Genomic DNA, 24,017 nt, shown 5'->3' on the forward strand with positions numbered 1-24,017 from the left:
TGCAAGTCTCTCCACATCAGCTAAAACTGCTGACTCTGCACCGTCTAAACTGAGCACCTGAGGCACTGGCAGTCAGGTTGACTCCAGCCGACAATGCCCTGCTGTGCAATACTACACCAATGGCATTACTGGGAAGTGTGAATTAATACGATTAAGTATGATTCTGACTTCATGCATTTTTTTTATCTGCATTTTCTTTCAGTCTCTCTCTCTCACACATACACACACACACAAACACAGGCTTTATTGCTGCACCAAGGCCCACTACTGAAGTGACGAGGTGCACATCATGGTTATGACAGGACCAACACGGCCGAAGAAACATCCAAGGATGCTTATCACATGCATTAATGCACACAAATCTACTATTTTATGTTACATAAATACATTGCATGATGAACAAACAAATACACGACAACTAGGATCTAACCTTGTGCGTCCATTTATATGAAATTTCAGCATAGATATTCGCGATGCTGTTGGCTGCAAGCCTCGGAATTCTGCAGTAAAGCAGGAGGGGCAGAAAGGGCCTTCTATTGGCCCGCTTAAAGACTGAAACAAAACCAATTGGTCAGCCATCCCATCACCGATGAGACACTCCGGATTATGATTGGCCAGATGCTTGAGTCGAGTCACTCATTTGCAAGGCGGCGCTTCTTCCACTGGCGGAGTGGTGTGGCTAAAGGAGTACTGCGGTAACCGGCAGCGCCGCGGAGGGAGATCAAGTCCTGAAAAGGTAGCAGTGCGGCTCGGTAGTTTCGCCGGTCTTTCACCGCAAGTATCAGAGAGCAGAGGAAGGAAACCCATCCCCGCGTGATGCTCCGCTTGAGACCGCAATCCATCTGAAAGACGTCTTACGGGGAAAAAACTGTAGCCTAACCCTTTGGAAGGTTTGAGAGGCCGTTTATTTAACCAAAGAAAAACATTTTGTCAGATCTCTAGATAAATGCCATGACGTATTTTTCATTTTTCATTAAGCACCCCTGAAAACTGAGCATATTCTCTTTTATTTTTTCAAGGCAAGCCATTTTGATATAATTCAACGCGAGGGGCTGACACCTCTCAAGCCGTGCATCACCTGAGAGGAGAAGAGTGACTGCGTCAACATGGGGGTAAGACTGACGATTCCAACTTTTTAACTGCGTTGTAGCCCTCCTGAAGTGGCCTGAGAAATGAGCGGTAGCCTGATATTTTACTCATGACGAGGAAGGACTGACGTGATGCCATTTTTTCCTTTATGGGAATCTTGTTTGAGTGGCATTGACTCTAATGCGGAACTATGTTTTGCCCAGGTCTCCTAGACTGCGCCAAATTGATGTAGCAGTAGCTCCTGTCTAGTGCGTCTGTAGAAAGCAGCTGAATTTAACAGTTCACTTAAATTTAATATTTAGCATGGTTTTGACTTTAATACAATTACTGTTTTACTTGAATAAATATATTGACATTTTATTGGCTGATGTCGTTTTCTCTAATTTACTCTGTCAATTTAAATAGGCATCGAGATCAAATATGAATGGAAACCGACGCCAGTGTGTCACAAGTGGGCTAGATTAGGTGTGTGGTTTAGAGGTTGTCAGTGTGTCATATGTATTTCAGGTCTCTGATAGGCCTTACTTTGACTATAACCTTGCCAGTCACGGTAGGCCTAATCGGTTTATTCTTACCGAGAGCTCTTGTGTGGGAGAGAGGGAGGGGGGGTGCAATTAGAAACCTATTCTGTATACCTACCATTGGCCTGTGTGTTTTTTTTAACATTTGAAAGCACACATCTAGCTACATTATGCTCTATGACTTCCTCAGTGATGAATGAACACGATGTACTGTGATGTCCTTCATGCCCTCGTTGCCCCCCGTCATCCCTCTCATGTCATCTCCTGCTTTAAACCCCGCTGGCACTGCCCTCCCTCCGGTCTGGTCTAGCACCGGAGAAGCGTCTGTCAGTGAACCGGGGAGATGCTGTTCCCGTCGCGTCCTTACATTGGACGCTGTCTGCGGAGGAGTCTCATCCTCAGCACCCTCAATGACCCATGCGTCATAATGCGGTTACCGGGAATAAGCGCCTCACCGGCTTATTTCCCCTTTAATTTGTGACATAACGGATCTTGATAATCACCGACAGTGAGCACAGTTACACACTATAGATTAAAGAAACGATGCGTCCAGTACATCAGAAACACGATGTGCTTGTTACTTTTCGGCATCGTTTGCCAGTATGAAATACCCTATCTGCTGTGCGCACCGTTAAACCGTTAAAAGCATATTTTCTGTGTCCTGTTATATAGATAAACGTCATGCAAATGAGTCAGATGAGGCTAGTGGAAAAACACAGCGCTCCTGGAAAATGTCAAGGCGCGGACTCAACTCTCGGTGTGAGCCATTGCGCAATTTCTGCTCCATCTCCATCCTGCGTAAAGGGTTGGGATTTTTAATCTCCGACCGTGGTTTGTCTGATGAATGATGGGGTGGCAGGTCTCTGCAGACAAGGGACCTTGCGGTGCTGAGCTATATCTGCAGCTGTAGAGGCAGTACAAGCCGATGTCATCGCAGTTACACAAGCATCTCTGCCGGTAGAGACGTTCAAGATGTAGGATTTAGGAGGGGGGGGGACTGCGTCAAAAGGGATGGGACAGCTTGCGCATGTAGGCAACTGCTGCTGTTTGGAAGGGAATGGTGTGTCACTTCGAAAGATGCCACAGCTCTCTAGAAATTGGCATTTTAAAACAGAATGAGAACGTCATGGCGGTCTGTGAAGGGTGTTTCCTTGACTTTCACTCGATGCCTGCTGAGGTCACCCTGAAAGACAAAGGGGATGGATAGCTGGATGAGGGGATGGCTTGATGGATGGATACGTTTACCGAGTATCGCACTTCCTTCTCACTCTTTTTGCATTTTTTTATGCGAAATTTGCACTGGCGCACTGTGCGATGGCATTGCCAGCTGTCCTTTCCCAAGGCCGCAGGGGGCATAGCTTGCGACGTGCCTTCTGCGTCAAACCGGGGGCGGGGCCTCTGGTGTGGAAATTCCCTGTAAAGAGCTGTGATAGGCTGGCACCAGGAGCACACAGAAAGGAAGGGGCTTAGAGACAGCAGTGATGCTATAGAGCAAAGCTTGGGCATGTGTCAGGGATGCTAGGGAGACAAACGGTACATTCTGTCTGCCAAATTTAGACTATATCTCTGTGCCAGAGTAACTCTAAGAAATATCTTTTTACTCACACACTAATCATTGCTCATCCTTCCCTCTTCGTTGGCGCAGCTATAAATGGCTGGTGCTGATGAGACTATAGGAGGAGATTTTCACCTTCAGACACGTGACTCTGATGGGGGAGGGTGTCATTGCTGAAAGAGGAAGAGGGACAAAGAGAGACAGAGAGAGGGAGGAAGGGCAGTAGTGGCTGGTCTGCAGGTGTAGAGTGAGAATGACAGAGGGATTTAAAATGACAGAGGCTGGTGGGGGAGAGCTGCCTGGCTGTATCTTGTTACAGGATAATGACCTGAAGCTCACATTACCATAGCTCCTGTTTCCTCTTGCTGTGCATTGTGGGATTGGTTATCAGGGGGGGGGCAGGAGACAGATGGGCTAGGGAGAGGATGTGGTTGGCTGAATGATCTTCATGGGACATAGACTGAAGGCTGAGCGTGATGGTGGAGAGGTGTGGTGTAAGTGTGTCGGTGCCTCAGGAGTGATGGGGGACTATAGAGAGATGAAGGTGTAGTAGCAGCACTGAGGCTTTGTCAAAAGGTCATACAGACTGGTGACGAAGGGTGTGGTTGAGCTGATTTAAATACAATATGGCTAAGGAGACGCTCCTTTTAGTTCCAAGATCCCTATATGACTTTGATTAGACTCACTAATTCCCTGTGTCGTGATGTAAAGGTTTCTAGAACAGCCTGTTCTTTTATATTGGCAGTCGCACTAGTGAGCCGTGTGTAGTGATAGAGAAGATGTTAGAAGGTGTCAGTGGACGGTAGTTCAGGAGTTGGATGTGTGTGGCCTCTGCAGAGGCCCAACCCTCAGTTTGGTGCAGAGTACTGCACATCCCTCCCCACTGCACCTGCTGCCTGATGCTTATAGGTTGCACTGTACCACAGCCGATCTGTCCCACACGTTGCAGGAACCAATAGAAAAGCACACCCACACAGGATCTTATCAATTATCTCTCTGACCGCACAGCCAGCTGGGATCTTTTTGCCTTGTGGCCTAGGGGTCAATTAAGGTCAATATGGTGACCTTTGAAGGGATCCTTCATTGTCCCCTTCAAGCCTCTGGTCGGCCTTTGATCAATGAAAATCCACTATAATGAGGGCAGTGTCCTTAGTGAGAGTACTGCTAAAGGATAGAGTGCAGATTTCTTTTTAGCCTTTGCAACAACAACAAAAAGATTTAGCCCCCTTGCTAGTGAAACAGGAAAAAGCCTAAGCTGTGTGCGCAGTAGCAGCTTGCAAGATGCTAATAAAATGTAAAGGTCATTGCTTTCTCCTTCATAACTTACTTTGAAACAGGATTACAATAGACACAGTGATTGACTAACAGTTTTCCAACATTGATGTGTTTGTGGTCTCCCATAATGAGAGCGATTCAGAGGGGTTAGGTTGCCTGACTACAACAACAACGTGACTAATTCTGTGTGTTGTCCTGGAGATGTGTCTATGTGTGTTGTGTATGTGTGCATGTGTGAATTCATCAAAGCACAAAGTGTAACAATATGCAGCCACAGTGGACAAAGGCTTGTTTAAATTTAAAACAGATAATTTTACAAAACCTTGCTGTATTTGATTGTCACTTTGTTACCATGTAATGCTGTTGTTCAACAATAATGCTATTCCCAAATAGGGACTTGTGAACTATTTTTCATTCAGTTAGAAATACTGAACAGTGAACACATCAGATCCTGGTTTGGAATTCACAAAGCGACATGTGCTTGAAAATCTCATATTTCAAAAGGATATTTGTTTTAGTTGTACAGTCAATAGCCGTGTGTATGAATGTGCGTGCATACACATTATGGACATATCTGTTTAATCGGCTACATGCTGAGTCCTAAAGTGCCCTCCCTCACAGCATGGTGACATGCCATTTTGGGTACAAGCACCAACTACCTCAACTTGAAGTTTGGGTTGTTTTTGGTTGAGTAGAAAGCACAATGCATATGCTTGGAGAGCTAAAGAGAGTTCTTCTTAACCTCTTTGTGTTTATGTGGTTTAGAGATTAAGATTTTCTCTTAGTACTCTTAAGCGACCACAATCTTTTTATTTCTCTATATAAGTATACTATTCAATCGGATTACTTCATCACGTGTACTTGTTTAATTTTAACACAGTCACAAAGTCATAAGAGAAACGTCCCTTGGGGACTGTTGTACCAGAGCAATTTTTATACCATCTTTTCCCTTTCTTCTTTATGTCTGACAACCTCCTTCTTTTGATGTCTGCGCACTCTGTTGAATAGAAAGATAAAAAGCCTTTGTCTCACTCTCAAGGCCGATACAGATATGTAAAAAATACGATCATAACAGTCTCTTTTACAATGCAGTCAAATCCTAATCAATAAAAGTATGTTACATATACAATAGTATATCTAATCCATTAGTTTACTCAGTACTGTTAGAAGACATTCACCAACAAACCAAAGACCTAATGATGGATGTGGAACTAGCATTTATGCATTTGACTTTTTGTAAGAGAGAATTGTAGAAAAAGAAGAGTTGGAAAGACAAAGAGAGGATGAAGTGCATGGGCTAATCCAGTGTAGTAATCAGACTAGCTAATCCCAACAGCTATGTCCCTCGGTCCACAGCCTGAGCCCCCACTGTGGCCCAGAGCCCAGCCATCCTGCTGAAAGAAACAGCAGATGGCCCGATGACCTTGCAAGGTCGCACAAACACACACACACACACACACACACAACAACAACACCCATTTGCACATCACATGCATATTAGAATATCTACAATTGCCAGTGTTGTGACCAAGTCATCTTTGCTCACGTCACAAGTAAGTCTTGAGTTATTGTTTTGGGGCAAGTCAAATCCCAGGTTATGTCAAATCAAGTTGAGGCCTTAGGGTTAGGGGTTTTTATTAAGAGAAATGACAAGGTATTTGTAGCCCATCTAATAAAATGATTGGCTAGTTTGTATAGTTAGTACAAAAGGTATGACAAGGAATTATGTCATCAAAAGGGTGTCCACATCTCTGACAGATGCTAAAATTAAATTACATACCAGCACAAATTATAACATGCAATATTTGTTTATTAGAATTGTGTGTTCATATCTTTTTACCTTTTTACATTTGGGGGGTTCCTCCTCCCCCCACACGGTTTATTTAACAATTCATAGAGAGGGACAGCAACATGTGGTGGAGATCCAGTTTTAATACATTGAATTGTCAACAATGCATTATTATTCAAAAACCTAAATTACATGCAAACCGCTGCCATTTATAATACTTCTATTGTGAGTGTGCATAGGCCTTTCTGACAGACAGACCTACGCTGTCCATTGTGCAGGCATTGGGCAGGGAGTTGGATGTCCTCAGTACCAGCGTCAGTTTTCAGCCGGACGTCGGTAGCTTAGCTGTGGTGTCCTTCGTCTTAACTTGGCTGGATCCTGGATTGCCGGCGCCATTCTCCCCTTTAACTCTTTTTCTGTGTGCCAATCTCGGGGCCACATTCTGCTTTATGATGAATCTTGCACAAGTTGAAGGAGCTGGAATTGTACCCCGTAAGATTGTGTGTCACAAATAAAAATTGAATAATTAATAGATGCACATTTACAATGTGCCATTTACCATTTGTTGTGAATGAGCTAAGAAGCAGGCCAGACTGAAGACAGGGGCCTTCAACCTGCAGCCTCAGCCGTCTGACAGAACTACAGGAAAAGATCACATGGATGAGACCTTAACATACATCACTGGCTTCACATTTTCTAAAACAGTTTCCAAGAGCCCAGAGCACAAGTGAAATTAGCAATGATGACACAAACAGCCCAGTGTAGACCTCACATAGTCAGTGCAGAGTAGCTGATGAGATCCATGCATTTGGCCGCTCCGTACAAAGAGGAAGTTTAGACTCATGATGACAAATAACTGTGCCGGAATTTCAAAATAGAGCAGTGGGGTATTTCTCCACACACAAACCACTTCCTCATATGAGTTCCACATGAAGAGAAACAAGCATTTGTGTATATATTCATATTAGCTCTTTCTGTTAAAGCTGTCCCTATGCGTGCGATTAACGGTAAAGAAAAAGGCTACATGCCAGTCCTAGTCAGACCCATGCCTCAAAGTTAAAATGCTTGACCTGATATTTCTTTCAAGTGCCACTATCAAGACTCTTAGTAGGTACATGATGTGCACAACACAACAGAGATAGATAGATTTCAGTTTGCCAAAATAAATTACAGAGGTGTAGTTTTATGGTACGTAAGAAGTCAAAGTTTGACTTGAACATTGCCAGTTCTTATACACTTCCACTCTACATTTCTTTCTAAAACGTAGAGTGGCAGCTCTTTCCTTCTCAGGACTATCTTGTTGTATTATTTCACAATCACTTGGTCTCTCTCTCATTCACTCAACATCCCTCTTTCTCTGCTGCAATGCGTGCACACATGGACTGTAGCCAACAAAATGACTCACCTCTGCTCACACTGACACACACCAATTCCTTGAACAAAATTCCCTGTCTTTGTTATACAGCATTGAAAACAGTTACAAATGCATCAACTTTTACTTGTCCCTGATCCCATCAGGGGATCCAAGGAGTACTGGGCCACTGCTTCATCCCCATGCCAATGGCCATGCTGGTCACCATGGTTACTTGCCCTCCAAACACAGTCACTTAGCAGAGTTTTTCACCTGAGTAAAAAATGCAAGATTTGCTTTGGTTAGCCAGAGCAGGCCTGCAGAATCATTTACGATAAAATCAAACACACACCCAGATACATTAAGCAATTGACTTTGTTGAATTATTGATATTTTAAGCGGATTCTAATAAAAATATATGTATCTGGATGTAAATGATTGCACTGTGTAATCCATAGAGGAGCAATCTGACAATGTCCGGGATGTGTCTGTCCATCAGCCTGTTTGTCAGTGTGCATTTGTTGGAGAGCAAGCGTCTGTAATTCCAGCCACAAGTCTCTGTTTCCTTTTTCATTACATTACCCAGAGCTGTGTGAGACTCCCACAAAGACACACACACAGAGGCAGGCACACTTTGATGTTTCCTACCAGATGTAAGGCTACTCAAATTGTAATACACAGGCTACTCAAATTGTGTGCACAATATAGACTTTCTCTTTCTCTGCTGAATAATTAAAATCAGGGTAGAGATAACAGAGACGGCTATATAGAGAGAGCCGTAAATACCACTAACTAACTACAATATTAACAGATTAAAATTTGAAATCTGAAATACTTTATTGATCCCCGAAGGGAAATTCTGTGTTACAGTTGCAAGAAGTATATAAATATGAGAGAAGAAATATAAATAAAAGAAATATAAGGAGCGTGGATATGTATGGTATTTACATAGTTAAAGGAATTTATATGATATAGTGTTTGACATAAATGTAGACAGACATTTAGTTTTTCATGTTTTTGCAAAAATGTTAGCATTATGCTGTAGGTGCAACAAGGACAGAGCTTATCATGCAGCAGGGTGTTGTAGAAAGGGGGCAAAAGGAGAAGCTAACACACACACATACAAACAAAGCCAGGTATGAACTTAACATACTGCTACTCTAAAAAAAAAAAGATCAACAGTGAAAACTACTCATTCACATGGTCAAACGTACACACACAGACACTCGGGTGAGAATTTAATCTATTAGCATATGACAACACATGCTCAAAGTGACACACACACACACACACACACACAATTAATAAGGTTGCACAATCTATTAGAGTGGGGTCACTACTGGTTAAACACTGATACAATATCTAATTAGAGGCATGAGATAAGGGTGACAACAGCTCTCTCTCACTCACTCTCTGTCCCTTTCTCCACATGCCTCTCCCACTCTTTATCTGTCTATGCATCTCACCTCCCACTGATGTCTCTCTTTCCATGTGCCCAACTGTGTCTGTCATCCACCCCCTTACCAGCCATCTCTCCATGTCTCTACTTTTCACCACATATCGCTTTGTTTGGCACTCTCCATCTCCTTACCAACCACATCTGTTGTCTAGGCAAGTGTGTGTGTGTGTGTGTGTGTGTGTGTGTGTGTGTGTGTGTGTGTGTGTGTGTGTGTGTGTGTGTGTGTGTGTGTGTGTGTGTGTGTGTGTGTGTGTGTGTGTGTGTGTGTGTGTGTGTGGGTGTGGGTGTGTGTGGGTGTGTGTAGTTGTGTGGTAGGGAGAGAAAGAGAAAGACCTGTGTGTGTCCCATAGGTGTGTCCATATTTATGTTATCAATTTCAGTGTGCAGGTGGGGCGTTGAGCAGACAAAGTTGTTCTTTGTCTCTGGACAACTCACACTAGCCATAGAAACAATGTTATACCAACAAATGCTTACTTACACACCTGCCAGTCTGTCAACTGTGAGATTATGGTGCTTATTTGACAGCTGATTAGAAGCATTTGTTTTATAAACGTTCTATATTATTCAACACCTAGATTGCTAAATATACTTATGGAGCTGTCATACATTCAGTTATTCTCTAATTTGTATAATATATACAGTACATATAATTCATGCATATTTATGCCAATCAACACCACCACAAATACACTTTTGCTAAAAGACACACACACACACACGCACAGATTCAGAGTTTGTCTCGGAGGGGATGAGCAGCAGTACTTTTCCACTGCATCAGTCTCTGCTTTATGCAGGCCTGCCTGGTCTTGCTGCGGCAGGAGGTTTGCTCACCTGCTCTTTTGTTGCAGAACTGTGTTTGCTTGCATGTGTGTGTGATTGAGTGTGTATTTGCAGTCAGGTCAAACAGTTCCTTCCCACAGGCATGCTTGAACGAAGGGTTTCTTTGTTCGCGTTGAATTCAGCAACGGCTTTTGAGCAGCCTACACTACACTATTATGCAAGTGAGAGTTGTCATTCAAGTGATGTTTTTACATGAAGCCTTTTTTTATAATGACAAACCAGAAAGACAGGTCTTTGTTACAACATAAAAATAGTTTTACACAACAACAGTACAATTAAAGTTCCCAAAGTGAAAAATATTGCAAGTTGATCTTTGTTAGTCACATTTTGTCACACCGCAGCCGTGTGTGGGTTTTGGTGTGGTCAATATTTAAGTTTGATTAGTGCCTTTTATCGATTTATTTTAAAAGTAAACATACTAGTATTATGTCAAAGGATAGGATCAGTTTGTTACTTTGTAGTTTAAATCTGTACTAGGATATCAGATGCAAACAAAGTAGTTAAGCAGCAGTTACCTGTGCATGCTACACTCCTAATAACGGTACTACCTGGTTGTACCACTAGATGGTGTTTTTTGATTTTCTGTGAAAGGAACAGACAACCAGTACCACTTATGATGTTTCTGTCTGATTCAGGATAAAATATGTGGCTTCCATATCAGCTGGACTTTGCTACTCTGTCAACCCATCAGTGTACATCTGACTGTATTGATCTGCCACCAAGGGCAGTTTCCTTGATGACTTAGTTGTGTCAGGGAAGGGCCTGATTACGAGGACCAGATCCCACCTCCTGGGAGGGATTGTTTCTTGCCTCTCCATGTCATCTCTAACCTTTGATGACAGACGTTTGTGATGATGTGGCCCAGTCAAGCTTTTCTCCTTTCGGGCAGCAGCCTATTGTTAAAGTTACAAACCTAGAAGGACTAGAATGTGCAATACATTAGAAAACTGTGATGATTAATCATCTGCTCATGGCTACTTTAACAACATTATCTAATTTCTGAGGAGGGGACAGTTATAGTAAGGACAATACCTGGGACAACAGACAGTCTTTGATGTAGCCTTTCTGGTATTATAGTGTAGAACATACTAGAATCTAATCAGAAAGCCTTTGATGTGTATACACTCTGTTTTTCGGCTCTCTCTCTAAAGTCTCCCTGCTACATAAATGAAAAAGACCAAGAAGTGATTAGTTCAAACCTACAGTTTGATGTGTCCATCAGGGTGTTGACATCAGAGAGGCAATTTTTTGATCAGTGGAGATCAAATGAATATAGCAGGGTAGACAGGAGGTACATCCTTTAATGTAGATATTTTTGTTCAGAAAAAACAAAGCTACCATGGTACTGCATTTATCTTTCACGTCTTAAATAATTCTTATAATAACATGTTTTTATATATTTATGGTAGTCATCTAACATCCTCCTCATCAACTGAGAATGATTTACAAAATACAGGCTACTTTACAAGGCCACTTCACAAGGGTACAACGTATTTACTGTATAGTGCCAACCTCATGGGGAATTCAATAAAGCCCGCTGGCTTTATTTTGGTTGCAGTCTTTTACTGGTACATATAGTTAGAATATCAGACAGTACAGCTTTCTGAACAATAAAACATTTAATGCATTTTAAGTACAGTATAGTTTGTTGGATGAACATGTATAAGCCCGGAGACCATTTAAGATTATACACAAGGGCGCACATGCTACTATTTCCTTAATCTAGTCCGAAGGCATGTATAAAACATGTGTGTGTGTCTGTAGTATGGGCGGTCAGACAGTTACCGCGTTGCCACCACACAGGACAAAGCTGACCAATCCCCCAAGAAGAAGAAGGGGGCAACCAAGGACATGGATGACCTGAAGAAGGAAGTGCCCATTGTAAGTAAAGCTTTTTCTTATTTCTGAATACTTGTGGAACTGAATGTTGGCTTGAGACCTATTCACTTTTGATCCAGTCAGTCAAAAACTGATTAATTTGACACTTACAATTCCCTCATTATTTCAAAAGATTTTATATACCATCCATGCATTTTTAGGACAGATGTTGTAAATGATTTTACACTTTTGAAGAACATCTTCTTGAATTGACACCAACTTTATTGGAAAGAAGGGGAATCATTTTCATGCAGGCCAAAACAAATGTATTTTTTCTGGTAAGAGGGGTGGCTTGTTATCAGGAGGTCATCACTTTGATCACACATCCAGTGCAAGAATGGGACAACTTGGTTGCCAAATCTGGCTGCCCTGATACTCTTATCTCTCAGGTGAACTGCATGCATGGAGTACATTTCCAATTAATTTGAATGCCATTAAGTCATTGGATGTTCTAAAACTGCTACAAAAAAGCTCAAAACTCCTTTTCATTGCATATTAGCATATGGCTTTTTTCAATTTTGACTATTTTCTACAAATGTTCCTTGCATGCAAAAAATGGGTAAACATGCTCAACATACCGATCCATGCAGTGTTGATCATTTCTCTATTTTATTTTGTTTTCAGACGGAACATAAGATGTCCATAGAGGAAGTATGCAGGAAATTCAATACTGACATTGTCCAGGTGAGTTGATTATATTCATTTCTCTCAGTGTTGCAGCTATGGTTTGAGACTTCTTCCAGTTGGCCACTAGGCAGCATACTTCTTTTAGTTTATTACAGACAATTGGCAATCCAAACTAAGAGTCCCCTAAACCCCAAAGACATTCTAAAGAAATATGAGAATGTTAACAATCTCAAACAAACTGTGTGCTTTTGATGGCTTTGCATCAGTGTAGACCTGCCATTCTCAGCTAATTAGACATCCCAATTCTTCTGTGCTCCCTCCAGGGGTTGACCAATGCCAAGGCAGCAGAGTATCTGATCAGAGATGGTCCCAATGCTCTCACCCCTCCTCCCACCACCCCGGAGTGGGTCAAGTTCTGTCGCCAGCTGTTTGGTGGATTCTCCATCCTGCTGTGGACCGGAGCCATCCTCTGCTTCCTGGCCTACGCCATCCAGGCAGCCACTGAGGACGAACCTGCAGGAGACAATGTGAGCAATTCACACACATGGGGATCTAAATAAACAAAGAAACAAACACACATGGATACACACACTGGCCTATCTACACACCTCATTAACGCATCCATCACACTTCTGACTCTGAATTACAACTATGAATGACACCTCGGCAAAGGGATTTTAGCATCACACCTAATGGATCCAGTGCCACTCACATATGTTTGTCTCTCTGTCTCTGTCTCTCTCTCCAGTTGTACCTAGGTATTGTGCTCACAGCTGTCGTTGTCATTACTGGTTGCTTCTCATACTTTCAAGAGGCCAAGAGCTCCAAAATCATGGAGTCTTTCAAGAACATGGTGCCTCAGGTAAATATGTGTTTGCTCAAAAGAAATCAACGTATGAGTTGAGGCTTATTTTTTGATTTACTCTGGAAAGGGAACATTGACTATGCAGCCTTTAAAGTGAATATTTTAGGAATTTAGGATGTTTGAAAGACAACAGAAATGATGGGTTGGAAATACCCAGTAAATGTGATTTAGCAGAAACACTGTTGCCTCAAGTCATGTAAGTCCACACATTTTATATTGTGCCTGCCACTGAGATAGAGGGTACATACTGCATATATACCTTTTTCATGGACAACATTTTGACTTGTCACAGTAGGAAAAGCACAAGTTTAAATACTAAAAATTAATGAGTGAATTTCATTTTGCCTTACGGTATTTTTACTCAGAAAGTTATTTTCACATAAAGGGAGGGAAAAGCTCTTTACGTTCTGCTGTAACTTCCCATATTCTGAGAGACCATGTTTCTCTAGAGTCCAGTGTGTGTGTGTGTGTTTTCTAACCATCACTGATATCTCCTTGCAGCAAGCTTTGGTGATCCGTGAAGGGGAGAAAGTAACGATCAATGCTGAAGAAGTGGTGGGCGGAGATCTGATTGAAGTAAAGGGAGGAGACAGGATCCCTGCTGACATCAGGGTTGTTTCTGCCCATGGCTGCAAGGTATGTGCGCACGCAAACACACACACATATATATTCAAATTCTTGCTTTTTGTTGTATGAAACTACATGTTTTACTTTTTCTGTGTCCCATTAGGTCGATAACTCCTCCCTAACTGGCGAGTCAGAACCTCAGAGCAGGTCACCTGACTGTACCCACGACAACCCCTTAGAGACCCGAAACGTTGCTTTCTTCTCCACCAACTGTGTGGAAGGTATGGTCACCATAGCAATAGTATTACATGCTAGTAAACACTTGTGTGCCTGTGGTTTGAATTAAATCCGCTAATTTTAGAAGTAATAAAGTTTACACCTAACTATACTCTTATACTTAAATGTAATAATATTTGTTTAACTGAGATTGTTTTTGTTTATAGGACTAATCATACAGGTACCGATGTTGCAAATTCTATTTTACATTTTATATCTGTTCTTTTTCTAAACCAGGCACAGCTCGTGGCATTGTTATCTGCACCGGAGACCGCACAGTCATGGGTCGCATTGCTACTCTGACCTCTGGCCTGGAGACTGGCAAAACCCCCATTGCCAAAGAGATCGAGCACTTCATCCACATCATCACCGGTGTGGCCGTCTTCTTGGGCGTCACCTTTTTTATCCTGGCCATCATCCTGGGTTACTCCTGGCTGGAGGCTGTCATCTTCCTCATTGGCATCATTGTGGCTAATGTGCCTGAAGGGTTGCTGGCCACAGTCACTGTAAGTGGACACATACTGTAATAAGATACTTCTTTGGCCCTTTTCCATTGCTCCTGAAAAAGATACTTTGGTATTGTGTGGTATATTTTTTGCAAACTGTTGTTGTTGCTCATTAGTTTCTTTTTGGATACATGACATTTTCTTAATTTTCTTTCCTTTCTTTGTCTTTGTTTCCTGATTGTAATGCTCACATTGTCTATACTTATTATTCCAATTCATGGAAACATGTTCATGTTCCATTTAGTTCAGGCTTTTAAGTATTGCATAGCCTTGGTGCGAATTTTTATTGCATTTCTCTTTAATTTTGAAAGGTGCTATTCAAAATATATATTTATTTGGTTATGTCTTATTTAATTGTACCATGAACTTCCTTGACTTGGCATCAAGAAATTCTATTTTGGAGCTTCATAGGAGATAAATACAAACATAATGATAATTAGCATTATTTAACATCATACATCTATTTGTCTGCAGGTATGTCTGACCCTGACTGCCAAACGTATGGCTAAGAAGAACTGCCTGGTAAAGAACTTGGAAGCTGTGGAAACCCTAGGCTCCACCTCCACCATCTGCTCTGACAAGACGGGCACCCTGACCCAGAACAGGATGACTGTGGCCCACATGTGGTTTGACAACCAGATCCACGAGGCCGACACCACTGAGGACCAGTCTGGTTAGTGAGGACAGAGCATACGGCTGATGGAATTTGTTACTACTGTTAAAGGGATAAATGATCACTAGGAATGATGAAGGTTAATAATACTTACTCTTCTGTTCCCGCTCCAGGTGCCTCTTTTGACAAGAGCTCAGTGACATGGCTGTCTCTGGCTCGTGTCGCTGGACTGTGTAATCGCGCTCAGTTCAAAGCTGGACAAGACTCACTGCCCATCCTGAAGCGTGACGTGGCCGGCGATGCCTCAGAGTCAGCCCTGCTGAAGTGTATCGAGCTTTCCTGCGGCTCAGTCAGGGCAATGAGGGACAGGAACAAGAAAGTGGCTGAGATCCCCTTTAACTCCACCAACAAATACCAGGTAAGTAACATTACAGCTGTTTACACAAAATTAAACCCACGTATGCACAAACACCCTGTTCATCACATTAACTTTCTGTTCTCCGCCACTAGCTCTCAGTACATGAAACAGAGGATCCCAATGACAACCGCTACCTGCTGGTGATGAAGGGAGCCCCTGAGAGGATCTTGGACCGTTGTACCACCATCCTGGTGCAGGGAAAGGAGCAACCTATGGATGAGGAGTTGAAGGAAGCTTTCCAAAATGCCTATATGGAGCTGGGAGGACTTGGAGAGAGAGTACTGGGTAAGGATAGATAGAACTGGAGAGAGTGCTCCTAAATGGTGGAACAAGCTCCAGGTGGACACCAGGACAGCTGAAAGTCTCCACATCTTCTTCTGCAAGCAAAACACACATCTCTTGTGACTCCATCTTGGACCAGAAGATGATGGTTACATATAATAGTAAAAAATTGCACTTACATGTGTCACTTACACATGTCACTTGGTAGTTTGGCTTATTTGAAGCTGATATACTTCTTCCATGTGATTTTTGCTGATCTGAATTTGAACCTTCATGGTTACATGCACTTATTGGAAGTCACTTTGGATAAAAGCATCAACTAAATGAAATGTAATTGAATGTACACTACTGGTCAAAAGTTTGGAGTCAATTACAAATTTCCATACCACTCCTTTAGAAACAGAATACCAACTTATCTGAGTGGGTGGCTGAACTTTACATCGCAACATCTACATTGCCATTATCAGCAACCATTCCTCCAGTGTTCTAAAAGCACATTCTGTTTACTTATCATTTTCAAAAACTAACTGAGCAAACATTGGAGAACTCTTTTACAATTATGTAATCACATAATGTAATTTAAAAACTGCTGCCCTTGTTAAAAAATGCAACTGATCTTAGCTGATATTCTGTTTCTAATAGTGTGCAATGAACATTTCTTTTTCTATATATTTTATTTTCAAATTGTTCAGGTTTTATGTAACAAAACAGGACAGAAAAAAGAAATCAAAAAACTAAATCAAAACACAATCAACAAAAAAAAAAAAATACAACAACCAAACAACAGAGCTGTCAGGAAAATTAAGATTAAAAGCATGTCTTGGATGGATGTCATATTGCTGTTATCTACACGGCCAGATGTTATAGCGATACATGTTGCAATGCAGTCAAGAGCACATCTCTACAGAAAAGAATCACCCAACGAACATTTCTAAGTGACCCCAAACTTTTGACCAGTAATGTAAATACAGTATAAGCATGACCTGAGGTTAAAAAGGAAATAATTGGGATTTTATTTAGTTATGGAAGTAATTGGAAAATGTCTTTTCCAATTTATGTTGTAATTTCCCATACTATAACACACTTTCATTTAACAAAAAATGCAACATTCCTTTAATTTAATTTAATGGGAAAACAATTCATACTGAATAGCTAATTTGACCTATACCCTTCTAGTTCTGTCCATCTCTACAACGAAAAAGAAAAACAGCTGTTTTCACCTTTGTGACCATTTTTTGATATTTTCTAAGGATTTTAATGGTTTCTCTACCACAAAAGGTAAAATACCAGCCAGGAAATCTAGACGCACCCTAGCGGCAGCAAAAGTAATTTGCACCCAGAGACAGTCTAGCAACTCCCTATTAGCGTGAGAGCTGGAAAAAACATTTCTGGTCAGGCCAATCACATTGTGTATAGACTCGGTGGGTGGGCTCAACACAAGGACGGCAGAGTTGTGACGGTTCCGCGTAGCCGGAAAGGCATGAGACGGGAGGTTTCCAGGCTGCAGACATACCCGATTCCCAGACTCTGGAATACTTAGCGTTAAGCACTGAAGTCATTTTTGAAAATGGAAGATGTGTTTAGAGTAGCCGGATACTGCAAATGTTTAATGGAACAACTAGCGTTGCTGTGGTTGGTTGTAGCGCTGCGCTATTCTATTGCGTGCAAAGGGAATTTGAAAGAAAAACGTTTATCCCGCCTCTCGGATTGAGCCCTGCCAATGATGAGTTCCCAGACCCAACATCTTGATGTGGGTCTGGGTTGTAAGCCTAGTAAAATACTATTCTCAACACCAAAAGAAACATCTTTTCTTCAGTAAGAAAAAAATGAAATCACCCAAATTGAATTTAGAAAGGTTTGTTATGAAAAAGTGACTGGAAAGCTTTGATATGTCCCTTGAAGGACACCAGTTGCAGTTGTAGTGGTGCGCTTTAATTATTGTAAAAATTCCACACTTCACACTAGAGGTGACAGCATATATTAATTTTGACAACTTACAAAATCTGCAACAGCTTAAGATAATATGCTAAGCATTTTATTTGTCAGTTTAAGATATGTTGAATTATTCAAACTATGCTAAGATTGAATGTACTTTTCTGAAGAAGGGGTAGAAGATCTGGGTCATCATCACATCAAAAATCAAACACTAAATCACAAACTTCTTTATCCCTCCAGGTTTCTGCCATGTGTTGCTGCCAGAAGACCAGTACCCCAAGGGCTTTGCCTTTGACACTGAGGATGTCAACTTCCAGACAGACAACCTTTGCTTTGTTGGCCTCATGTCCATGATCGACCCTCCCCGTGCTGCTGTGCCTGATGCTGTTGGCAAATGCCGATCAGCTGGTATCAAGGTGAGTTTTTTTTTTACTCACCTAATGTGTGATCTCTTTATTCCTTACAGTGTTTTATAGTAAGGTTCTGTATCAAAATGTGTTTGTGAGATCATGTAATGACATGTTATTTTTGTTACTCTTGTTAGGTTATTATGGTCACTGGAGATCACCCAATTACAGCCAAGGCCATTGCTAAGGGAGTGGGCATCATTTCAGAGGGCAACGAGACAGTAGAGGACATTGCAGCTCGTCTCAACATACCTGTCAGCCAGGTCAACCCCAGGTAAAGAATGATCACACAAGAACAAACACATTGGATACAAATGGTGGTAAATTACGAGACATCAACACTTCAATGTGTGTCCTCAGGGATGCCAAGGCCTGTGTGGTCCACGGAACAGACCTAAAAGATCTGTCTCAGGATCAGATGGACGACATCCTGAGGAATCACACAGAGATCGTCTTTGCCAGGACCTCCCCACAACAGAAGCTCATCATTGTAGAGGGCTGCCAGAGACTGGTTAGAGCATTCTGAGATTGTTTAATATAATAAAATGCCTTATTGACAATGAAGGATTGGTATGACTTAAACGAGTAGGAGTCAAATATCTAATCCAAGCAGTGGTGTCCTCGTGCTTGAATAGAAGACAATGTTATTTTTCTTGCAATTACATTGTGGACATTCATTGACTGGACTTATAAGTAGCATTACACATTTGCAACAGCAGATGGCGCTAGTTATCTGTGCAATTAGGATCCCCCCACTGATCTTTTTTTCCACTGTAGTGGTTGGACTGAATTTGAAGTGCCAAATTTTTTATCTTAATTTGACTAAAATTCAATAAATTAATTCTGAATTTTTTTTTGAAAACATAAAAAGGAAATACATCTGTTCAGGTCCCGAAAACATGGAGAATGTTTTACAATCAGTGTTGTTTAAGATGACGCTAATACAGTGTATTCATGAAGTATTGACTTGTATAATAATCTTTTGGGCTTATGAATAAAGAGTGTTGATCTCTGGCTTTGGCATAGATTGCACAAATAATTAGGTCTTTTTTTAAATCAAGATACCTGGGTAAATGAGGGATGAATACATATAACAGATACAACTTTTCTATAAATGTATGCTTTACGACCTCATTACTCACCCTCTTTCTTCTCTCCCAGGGTGCCATTGTAGCTGTCACAGGTGATGGTGTGAATGACTCTCCAGCGCTGAAAAAGGCCGACATTGGTGTTGCCATGGGAATCTCTGGCTCAGATGTGTCCAAACAAGCTGCCGACATGATCTTGTTGGATGACAACTTTGCCTCTATTGTCACAGGAGTGGAAGAAGGTGAGAAGACCCCAAGGACAGAACTGGAACATGTGATGCTTGATTAGTGGATGCACATGTGGTTTCATAAACTCCAACAGTAGGACTTAGTACCTGATGTCTATTTTTCTCCTTTCAGGCCGTTTGATCTTTGATAACCTTAAGAAGTCCATTGCCTATACCCTGACCAGTAACATCCCAGAGATCACCCCCTTCCTGTTCTTTATCATTGTCAACATCCCCCTGCCACTGGGAACCATCACCATCCTCTGTATTGACCTGGGAACTGACATGGTGAGAGCTGATCAAACACTCACCGTAATTTACGACAAACACAGCTCGACGCTTGCACACAGGCATCACTGAGTACAGCTCCTGTTGCTATGACCCGTCCAAATGTACTAAAAGTTCCCATGTTTCTCTCTTCCCTTAGGTGCCAGCTATCTCACTGGCTTATGAAACAGCTGAGAGCGACATTATGAAGCGTCAGCCCAGGAACCCAGCCAGGGACAAGCTGGTGAATGAGAGGCTTATCAGCATTGCCTATGGACAAATTGGTAGGTGAAATGAAAATTGCTGCCGCTGATCCAAGCTGTGAGTCTTTGGCCGGGATTGACGTTTGATCTTGGTTACCTGAAAGTAATTTTGTGTTCAAATCAACTTTATCCTCCTTTCTTATTGTTCACAAACAACTGCCAGATTATGTCTGGAACTTTCTGAAATGTGTTCGGGAAAATTAGATTTAGGAAGTGAAAAATCTGTAACTTAATCTTTCTGTTTGTATGTTTTTTTCCTCAGGTATGATCCAGGCTCTGGGAGGCTTCTTTGCCTACTTTGTTATCTTAGCTGAAAATGGTTTCCTGCCCAGTCGACTAGTAGGCATCAGGCTAAATTGGGATGACCGCTCTACCAACGACCTGGAAGACAGCTATGGGCAGCAATGGGTAAGTGTGTAGTTTTTGTGTGCTTAAGTGAACTTTTAGGTGTGTTTCCTCAGGTTTTGATACATCATGTTACTGTGTATCTGTCCTCTCCTTCCCTTAGACATACGAGCAGAGGAAGATTGTGGAGTTCACATGCCACACAGCCTTCTTTGTCAGTATTGTAGTAGTGCAGTGGGCTGATGTCATCATCTGTAAGACCAGACGTAACTCTGTGTTCCAGCAGGGCATGAGGTGATATACTGTACTGTAATATACTGTGTTCTTTCAGTAGTTTATCTTTTTGGCATATTATGATCTAAAGAACGAATGACACGTATTTCAATTGTTGCATCGTCTTTAAAATGTATTGTTTCTCAACCCAGGAACAAGATCTTGATCTTCGGCCTGTTTGAAGAGACAGCCCTGGCTGCCTTCCTGTCCTACTGCCCAGGCATGGATGTGGCACTCAGGATGTATCCCCTAAAGTGAGTGCCATTACTAAATGTATCACATGGATACACATGCAGTCACTCTGATATTAAGACATATTGTATCATCTGTTCTGGATTATTTGTAATCCTTGTTCTCTTGTCTTGCCTACAGGCCTAGCTGGTGGTTTTGTGCGTTCCCCTACAGTTTTCTCATCTTTGTTTATGATGAAATCAGAAAACTTCTCCTCCGTAGGAACCCTGGAGGTTAGTATTTTTCCTTTTAATTAAGCACTGTACCCCTTAAACCTTAGTCGGTCGTGCTGTACTATTCCTGTGACTCTGGCCCTGTCACCAAACAACGGTGACAACAAGTCTGAAGGTAGTCACTGTGCCCAACCTAGAAATCCAGCTCTTAACACGTTCTTAAGTTACCTGACTGGTGGCAGTAGTGTACTTCCCAAAATATTGAACTAGTACTTTAATTAGTAAAACATCTTTATTAAATCTGAATAGAAATCCTTGAATTAATTGAACTTTTCTCTTTTTTTCTTTCTCTCATTTGCAATCCAGGTTGGGTGGAAAGGGAGACATACTATTGATCAATGGAGCATCTTCGCTCAACCCCCCTACATCTTCCACTTATTTCTCTCCCCTGTCACTCCATCCCCTGGCAAGACACACCTTCAGATGCCCCCCCACCCCCACCTCAAAGACAAAAACAGCTTTGAAGCAATTTTCATCACAACCGCCCCAAAGATTAAAAACAGCAAAAGCACCTTTACAACGTTCTACATTGACCCGCCCCCATTTCTCCCCATTCTCCTATGATACTCTTTGCATGTGTTCTCTCACTGCTGTGTACATAAACCAATATATCTACCAAACGGCAGCTGCATATTGTGTATGTAGATTTGAATGAGCTAAGGATACAAAGGGAGTGTCTACGCTCTGCAAAAAAGGGCCATCCAGCTCCTTCCCCTTCCTGTTCTTCCCCTGCTCTCTTGTCCTTGTCTGTCTCTAGACCTTTGTTCCCCTCTCTCTTTTCCCTCTTCGTCAACCCTTTGCTTGTCCTCCAATCACACACACAAATATAAAAATCACACAGTGAGATCCCACCGCCGACACCACTTCAACTGCCACCTCTTGCCTCTGTCTCCTGTCTGTGGAGGACCAGTGGAGTGGTCATCTCCCTGTCGTTCTCACTACGTCCATTTTCCTTCTCTTGAGTTCTCAACGGCCACAGTGTTGTTGTTTTTTTAATATGTGGGGTATGGGGGGTTTCAATGATTTTACTTGTCTTTTTTATTTCTATGATGGGAGGGGGGGAACGTGAGAGCAGCTTTTTCCTCATTTAGGCCTAACAAAGCACACCCCATGGCGTCCCCTTCTCTCCCCCTCTGTCTCTCACACCCCTCCCCTCCCCTTCCCCTGCCCCGTTTGTCTCTGTTTGTGTGCACTGTTTGAACCATTGTCCTTGTTAATAACTATTACAGTACACCCCCCCTCCCCCCAAGTTGGTAAATACAACTCAATCTTTCTGTGTGCTCTAGGAAATCTATATAATTCTATACTGAATTTAAATGAAACAATAAAAAACAAATGTTGAAAAACAGCTCAAGAGAGACATTCATGAAGAGTAACGTCGACAATATTGGTGAAATAGGAAAAAGCAAGAGCTATGTGTCTCTCTTTTTTTCCGTTTGGTTTCAGTTATTTTTGCTGTTTTTTCAGGAGGCTATTCTAAAACTGTAAAAGCAGACAGTTGTGTTTTTACATAAAGACACAAGACACCAACCAAGGCTTTCAGGTTCCTGTCACTGCAGGTACGATGTGGTGCAGTGCGCTGTGATGTAGTGAGTCGTGATGATTAGACCGTGCGCCTGGGGTCTGTTACCAGATCGGGTCCAGCTCTGGTTCAGTGCAGTTCCTGGTGTAGCCCGGTCAGACCCGGGTCTGTGTTCATGTATGTGTACGAGGGCCAGCGGTCTCAGGCTGGGTCTATCTCAGATGGCTGCAAGAGTTTAAATTCAAGAAGAAAAAAACAGAACTAGTAGAACATTTGTGTCAAATAAATTAAACCAACACCAATAAACATCTAGAACATTTAATACAACCTAGACCTGTTTGTGTGTCTTTCTTTCTGTATCTGTTTTTTACCCACTGAAAACTACACTTCACACTTTGACTAATTTGCATATTTTTTATATCACTTAGTTTTCTCCTTTTTTTACTATTTTCTTGAAAATGCCTTATAATATGCATCACTCATCAAGGTTGCATATTTTGACAAAATAAAAGGAATGTAATGCCATCCCTTACAACAGACCTGCAACAAATACTGCATTTGTGAAAGCTGTCACATTTTGATGAAGCCTGCACAAAAGAGGTGTTAATCCCAATGGTAGCATTTAATTCATCATATTGTGATAGGCAGTATTGCTGTCAATTGTAATGTGTTAATGATTATACCCTTTCCCATCCCATCTTAGCTTCCAACATGAATTGAAACCTTAAAAATACTTTTTATTGACTGGAATAAATAAGACTATTGTTCCAACACGTCTTTAAATATGAGATTAAATTATCTAAATAATTGTTGATTTCAGCAACAGGAACACTTTGGAAATGGGAAGTGGATGATGGGATGCCACCTTGTGTTGGAAATTTATATCCACTTTAACCATCAGACTGCATGATGTTAAAGTGCTATAGGAGGAAGAGTTGGCAGCCGCCCAGGGTGATGCAACAAACCTCCGAAGGAGTCAAACTTGTCTGACAGGAACAGTCATGAGCTTCAGGATTGAAGTCAAGAGGAGAGTCTTTGAAGTGAACAATGTCAACTTTTATGATTAATAGTTATTTCCGGCAAATTAAGCAAGGCAGTGTATTTTATCTTAATTTTGCTACCTGTCTGTGCCATAAGGGTCATCTATTTTAAATGAACCTATTATTGCCCCCCTAGCACACAAATCAAATAAATTATACATAATACACAGCTCTGTATTATGAGAGATACGGATTGGGTGGTCTGAGAGGTCACTTTGCCGCATCGTGTGAACATTTAGAACATGCCCCTGTGAGTTACAGAAAAACAAAAAACT

At 41.7% G+C, this 24,017-nt stretch overlaps 1 protein-coding gene across 2 annotated transcripts; it reads left to right on the forward strand.

The window, feature by feature from the left end:
- The first annotated feature begins 617 nt into the window (after positions 1 to 617).
- On the forward strand, positions 618 to 23,033 carry atp1a3b (ATPase Na+/K+ transporting subunit alpha 3b). 2 transcript variants are annotated; one of them, XM_034874122.1, is made up of 23 exons: positions 618 to 890; positions 1,020 to 1,112; positions 11,644 to 11,760; positions 12,382 to 12,441; positions 12,708 to 12,911; positions 13,133 to 13,246; positions 13,751 to 13,885; positions 13,980 to 14,097; positions 14,330 to 14,598; positions 15,073 to 15,271; positions 15,385 to 15,629; positions 15,722 to 15,914; positions 18,087 to 18,262; positions 18,391 to 18,527; positions 18,614 to 18,764; positions 19,415 to 19,583; positions 19,702 to 19,856; positions 19,996 to 20,119; positions 20,361 to 20,506; positions 20,607 to 20,737; positions 20,869 to 20,970; positions 21,089 to 21,180; positions 21,487 to 23,033. In XM_034874122.1, exons 2-23 carry the CDS (start codon positions 1,107 to 1,109, stop codon positions 21,513 to 21,515), a joined length of 3,072 nt encoding a protein of 1,023 aa, XP_034730013.1. In that variant the 5' UTR covers positions 618 to 890; positions 1,020 to 1,106; the 3' UTR covers positions 21,516 to 23,033. The 2 variants fall into 2 exon arrangements, with proteins under 2 accessions (XP_034730013.1, XP_034730014.1); XM_034874123.1 differs by having other exon boundaries at positions 11,683 to 11,760.
- Positions 23,034 to 24,017: the final 984 nt, after the last annotated feature.

The sequence above is a fragment of the Etheostoma cragini genome, chromosome 6 (genome assembly GCF_013103735.1).
Source record: "Etheostoma cragini isolate CJK2018 chromosome 6, CSU_Ecrag_1.0, whole genome shotgun sequence".
NCBI classification, from domain to species: domain Eukaryota; kingdom Metazoa; phylum Chordata; class Actinopteri; order Perciformes; family Percidae; genus Etheostoma; species Etheostoma cragini.